Below are 6,730 nucleotides of genomic sequence, written 5' to 3' on the forward strand. Positions count from 1 at the left end.
AGGGACTTACCTGTTTGCAACAAGCCGACTCCACTGTCCGATACCTTGAAGTGCCTCTGGATGTCAAGCAGAACACCTGCAGAAGAGAGAGAGAGAGAGAGAGAGAGAGAGAGAGAGTTTGATTACTACTATAGTTTATATATTGTGGTATAATCATCATCATCATCGTCGGCCTCTGTGGTAGTATCATTCTGGTTGCATTTCTGAGATGCAGCAGCAGTGCGTTAACTAATAAGTGCCCTCTTGGCTGGTGTACAGAACAAAGCTCCCATAAGTGTCTACTAAGATGGTGCTGCAGGGAGGTGGTGCAAAGTCCTCTCCAACTCCCTCTGTGAGCTCTGAGCCTAAAGGAACACCACCCCCAGATGACACTCTGCATGGAAACATAAATTAAACCATCAATCTAGATGCCACTGATTCACTTCTTCCTTCCATGGAAGAATACCACACCGACTGCTGGTAAGAGGAGATTCCTGTGATGTGAAAAGGTCACACGGAGAGCTTCACTGAAACCTTAATGAGCTGCATGGCACTGGGTGATAACTGGCAGGAGATATGCCAACAGCTGAATGTGTTGTTGTAGCGGACGCCGCTTAGAGACACTGACATAATTCACCAGCATGTTTGTAATGTGTTATATGGGCTAGTGCCCTTTAAGACTTGGTTGCAGTTGTGACGCAGGTGGTCACGCATTTTTTTTTATGCGCCCGTTGGTTTTGACTGGGGGGGTTGATGCTGGTTGTGGTAGGTGAAAATAAACTCATTTGGGCTTTTCACTGCAAACAAGTCTCTGGTTCCTTTGTTCCCTTCGACTCCTACATTGTCATCATAACATTAGGACCCAATCTACCCAATCTACCCAATCTACCCAATCTACCCAATGTCATAAGCACTGTGAAAAAAACCATCTAGACAAAATCATGGCTGCCTGTCCTGCGTAGTGGAGTTGTTGCGGAAATTGTTATCACAGCAATATAACAATACATCTAGGTGACATTAACGCCAAAGAGCATTTTCCTCAAGACAATTTCCCAACTACTACCATTTTTTGTTTAATAACAAATGTTGCCTCTTTCTTCTCCAAATAATTCTACTCTGTGCCTAAAACTGCATCTTTAAAGAAATACCTCTTCGCTTTCTGCCATATCCTCAAAAGCTTTTCCCCACAGAGTGCAGGGCTGTGTGTTTAAGCGCTGTATGTGAGACTGACAGCCTGGTCTTGGGGATTACAGCGCAGTGCTCATGAATATGGAGCAGCAACATCCCCAACATCCCAAACAGCAGCCTCTGGTATAGACTACTGCAGACCTCAGCTGCACTCAATGTCACTGTGGCTCTCCTGACCAACTACCCCCTCCACACTAGAACTACTCTGATTTGTATCCTTTGACAAGAGCTTCAGGATGATATACTAGTTACCTAAGACTAATTTTGTCAAATATAGCCAGAAGTGACAAAAGACTGCTGTCATCAAACCATTCATCTGTCAACAGAATCAAAGCATATTTCTAAGGAAGCGAAGCTGGAGCAGGTGCAGGTTGGACTTTGAGCAGGGACATAAATGGCATTCCTGTCAGACGAGACAAGTCACCTGTTCACATTCTCACACTTCAACCAGCATTCTTGCACAAAAACAAACACCCACAGCATTGGTTGGTTTCTAGCTAATTATGACCACACCAAAGAGTGCTTCCACACACCCACATATACACCTACATGTACGCATGCACACACACATGCACACAGGACACACACACAAACACACCTACACACACACACACACACACACACACACACACAAACACACACACACACACACACACACACACACACACACACACACACACACACACACACACACACACACACACTATTCATGTTCAGCACAGACAGGTCAGCTGCAGTGGCGAGACTATTTCTCTCTCTTGTCGAGCCTGTCAAGCATTACCACGGCGACAGAGCTGTCACTCCGCAGAGACTGCGCTCTAATTAGCCTGGTGGAGCCACACACACACACACACACACACACACACACACACACACACACACACACACACACACACACACACACACTGTGCCCGCTGGGAGGGGGATCCCTGTGCCAGATGGTGGAGCGTCCCTCCCCAGCAGAGTCAGCACCTGCCTGTACCACGCCTGTCCACACTCACCGCACAATTACTGAACCCCCCTCCAACCTGCCCCCCATTACACCACAGCTCACCCTGGAGATGGCAGGGAGCAGGTTGCTCTGTGTTTTACACTGGCATATCAAGCCTGCTATCTACACTCTCAAGGAGTGCTTTCATTTACAGACTACTGCGTGCGGAGGTTTGCCCTTGCCCTCAATTTAATCGTTCCCTCTCCTGTCTCCCTCCTTCCTTCTGCTTCACCCTCCCACATATGTCTATCTCTTCCATTCTACCTCTCCCTCCTTCCTCGCCTTCCCCTCTTCCTTTGTTACTTTGTCCCCACACTCTCTTGCCCTCTATAACACCTTTGCCTGGGTAGTTATGGCCCTAACATACCAAAATCACTGACAGGAACATAAGAAAGATCCTGATTCCACCTCATTCAGCTAGAGGATTCTGGATGAAATACTTGACAGAGGTACCACACTGACTGCCCGTTGTCCGCCCAGGCGGCGTCAGGGCTATGTTGCCATGGTAACGTTGTGTGGGCACACAAGGAGGAAAGGTCGAGAGACAGCAGTGGAAGTAAGCCTATGAAATCCTGAGGACTTACAAATCACCAGCCTCTCCTTTCTGTCTGCCGCCCTGGGCTCTCAACACAATATAGCTGCCATATATCTGACATGTACTGTACTACAGCACCACTGTTGTCCGGGGGCAGAGGTAGGCATTGGTTGTTTCCAATGTTAAAACTTCCAAAGGTATTTCTAAGGAGACATTGGCACTATAAACTATATAATAAAAGTACAGTATGGGAATGTACTGTATATCACAACCAAACCACAGAGTAGATTAACTCTGTGGTCTGTGGAAGTGTTCTCACTACTTGGGTGCATTTAATTGAATCTTCTCAATGAGACTCTCAAGTCTCAAACCTCCAGGGTCCTATATCCAATGTGCTTTGCCTATGTAGAGACACCGGAGCATGGCAGGAATGTAGACATGCCTGATAAAACACACACACACACACACACATACACACACACACACACACACACACACACACACACACACACACACACACACACACACAGGCCTGATGCAAATGAGAGCTTGCGGCTGTTCCTCAGTAATGTACTCTAAAAGCTGCTTTGTAGGCCACTGCCTCTGAGAAATGGGCCTCGCTCTCAATTTATACCTTAATATCAAACAAGAACAACGAACAAGCCAAGGGAACAGCAAAAACAAAGTTCGAGTTTTAAAATTGAGTTTTGTAAGTTTCCTGGCCCTATCAATTACTTTGGCTTTGCAGCCCTCCATGGGGAATTAACTGACAAATCTTTTCAGATGTAACAAATGGGCTTTCTGATATTGAATCTTACCACTGTGATGAAAAAAGTAGGCCCTATTTTCCTTCATGCAGTAGAATAAGATCATTGACGGACAACCATTCTGACCAGATCAGACAGAATGAAAACCAAGACATGTTACCAAGACATGCTATTAAGCAATCTAATCAATTAAAAAGACCAAGCCTAGCAAAGGTCTTTTTTCTGAGTTTACTGTGACAGTGACACATTGATGTCCCTAGTGTTGATGTTATGTCTGCAGAGACAGCCCAGGGTGCAGTCTGGAGCTAAAGCTTATTCAAACCTCCTATAAAGGCTGCCTTTATGACTGTTACTTTGAATGCAGCTTTATGAGATGCTATAAGGATCCATAGCCTTTCTTAACACCGCTGTATTTGTATAGTATAGAACTTAATGGTACATCATTTACATTATCTTCTATGGTAAACATACATTAAATTGTACACTCTTTGCTTTAGCTTGTATGAGGCCACCTGAGCTGTTGTTCGGGGAATTGCAGTGATGTAAAAGAGGCTGGGCTTGGCTCATACTGTGGACTGTAGATCATCAGCAGAGGAGCTTGGTTGAGGTCAGGAAAGGAAACTGGGACATACTGTATTTGTCCCTTCTGTAGCATCCTGAGATGAGCGGAACAGTAGAAATACAGTACTGTAATAATCCTAATAATGGTGGCACTATAGTATGATATATAAGAGTCTGTCGTAGTACGTCTCTATCATGTTTAATGGAGGTTCTCTATCATGTTTATTGAGGTGGGGCTGTAAATGTTTATCAGCCTGTTTTGCATGGAAACCTCATTTGTTCACCCACAATGTTTCATTCAAACCAATAGACTGTAATAGTCTAATCCAGACGAGACCTCAATAAGTCTATAATATGTATGTGTGCAGCTTTGTGAGGCAAGTGTGTGTTGTGCTATGTCTCACACTGCTAGCCAAGATCCCCTGACACACACACACACACACACACACACACACACACACAGACACACACACACACACACACACACACACACACACACACACACACACACACACACACACACACACACACACACACACACACACACACACAGACACACAAACCCATCAGCTTGGAGAGGACAGACTTCATTTTCCAATCCCCACCAGGGACCCATGGATCTCTGGCCCCCCGCTTCTATTTCCGCTCAATGAAACTAGGCTAAGAGGAGGGAGGGAAAGGCGCCCCATTTAACAGGAAGAAGTGTAAAAAAGGAGGAGAGGAGGAGGTGTCTACATCAGGTCAGGGAGAACTGAAAGCCAAGCACATGTTTCCATAGTGTGTGTAATGCTACTCCTTGTGGTAATACCTTACTTCCCCTTTCCTCCTTTAAACTCTGAGCTCTGGAAGTCATTCATTCCCCCCACTGTGAGGGCGGTGGTAAACTGTGCACTGCTGACGGGGGCAAATCCTGCCGCTGCGTTCCTGTAAGGGTGATCCCTTTTCATGTGTCACCAAGATCCATATAAATACACTGGGCCCTGGGAAAGAAAGGGAGTTCTGTAATATACTGTATGTGTGTATTTGTGTCTGTGTGTGTGAGGAGAGAAAGAGGGTGTGTGTGTGTGTGTGTGTGTGTGTGTGTGAGGAGAGAAAGAGTGTGTGTGTGTGTGTGTGTGTGTGTGTGTGCCCCTCTCAGGCCCTGTGTGAATGGGGTAAGCCTGGGCCACAGAGAGGCTGAGACTGCAGCGGAGAGAGAGCCGACCACAAATATGTGTAACTGCGGCCGGCGGGCTCCTGACCGGCGGCTCTCCTCCCTCTGGCTCGCGCCACTCTACTCCAATGGATGGGGGACGCTTTTTCCATCCCACTTCCTCTCCCCGCCACGGAGAGAGGAAACACACTGCAGATGTCTGAGAACCAGTGTGTTAGTACGTGTGTGTGTGTGTGTGTGTGTGTGTGTGTGTGTGTGTGTGTGTGTGTGTGTCACATGTAACAATTTGAGTTTTTATTTGATTAAGCTGTGTCAATGTCAATATGTTTGTCTAAGTTTGCATACGTTTCCAATGAGAATGTGTATGTGACTGTTTTCTGTGGGTTCCAACTGAACCACTTAAGCCACCTCTAATAAGTATGACCTCATTTGTGCATAGCTGGGGAAGCAGCCCAGATTAGAACGGGTCTATTGACACTTCAGTGGCACCACTGCCCAGCCTCATCTCTGACTGTGGGACTGAAACAGTGGCCATCTGAGAGACCAAGACCAGCCAGCCAGTTTTCACTGCGTAATCCGTCTTTGCATATTCACCCTCACACAGTCAAGCAAACATCTGAATCATTGCACCTCAGCTGCTGCCACCACTGTGGCTGTCTGCAACTGTGTACCTCTACTGTTGACTCCCAGACAGCAAACAATATATGTGTGTGTGACTCACATAGAAAACCGAGGGAAAGAAACAGAACCTGCTGATCTACGCCTCTCTCAAACCCGAAGGCTCCTGTACATCTCGTCCAGCTAATAAGTGCTAAATATTTCATGGGTGTGGAGAGGATCTCTCCAGCATCACTGTGGCAGACAGAACTTATACTGTAGCTCATTAATAATAGATCTATCTCGATGTGCTCATGTGAGATAATGCACCAGATGTATGGAAAAGGAATACAGTGGAGCAAGGCAAAAACATTTTAGATGGCTGCCATAGGATCTCTGTGTGCTGTTCTCTCTTTCACCACTGTCTCTTTCCAGGGACCTGTCCATGTCCTCCTACAGTTGAGATGCCCAGGCAAACACACAGAGAGGCTTGGACTTCCCCTGTGAGTGTGGTGATCTGAGGAGCAGGGTGGATGCGGCTCAGGGGAGGTGGAGCTTATACTGGGGATCTGAGTAGCCTGCCCTACCAGGCGTGAAGAACTAGTGAAGCCCCAACCCACAGTTCATGTGTCCAGGCCAAACTCCAAGCTCATGCAGTAAATCTTTCAATCATTCTTAAATTCACTCTGTCATTCACAAGCTGCTAGCCACACACGCATGCACGTGCACATACACACACACACACACACACACACACACACACACACACACACACACACACACACACACACACACACACACACACACACACACATACGCTAGGCAACGTCATAGTGTAGACGCCTCACTACAGCCTGTCTAACAACACTGGCAGGACAGCCAGGAGACAGGCAATTACAGTGTCCCGGCCTTCACACTGGCGCCTGTGTGTGTGTGTGTGTGTGTGTGTGTGTGTGTGT

At 46.7% G+C, this 6,730-nt stretch overlaps 1 protein-coding gene across 1 annotated transcript in view; it reads right to left on the bottom strand.

The window, feature by feature from the left end:
- Positions 1 to 6,730, bottom strand: part of spns2 (SPNS lysolipid transporter 2, sphingosine-1-phosphate) — a 65,879-nt gene that overhangs the window by 46,773 nt on the left and 12,376 nt on the right. The window contains exon 2 of the mRNA XM_083664833.1: positions 11 to 76. Coding sequence (XP_083520959.1) covers positions 11 to 76 — 66 coding nt within the window. The remainder of the gene's footprint in view (positions 1 to 10; positions 77 to 6,730) is intronic.

Source organism: Argentina silus, assembly GCF_951799395.1.
Source record: "Argentina silus genome assembly, chromosome: 2".
Lineage (NCBI taxonomy): Eukaryota > Metazoa > Chordata > Actinopteri > Argentiniformes > Argentinidae > Argentina > Argentina silus.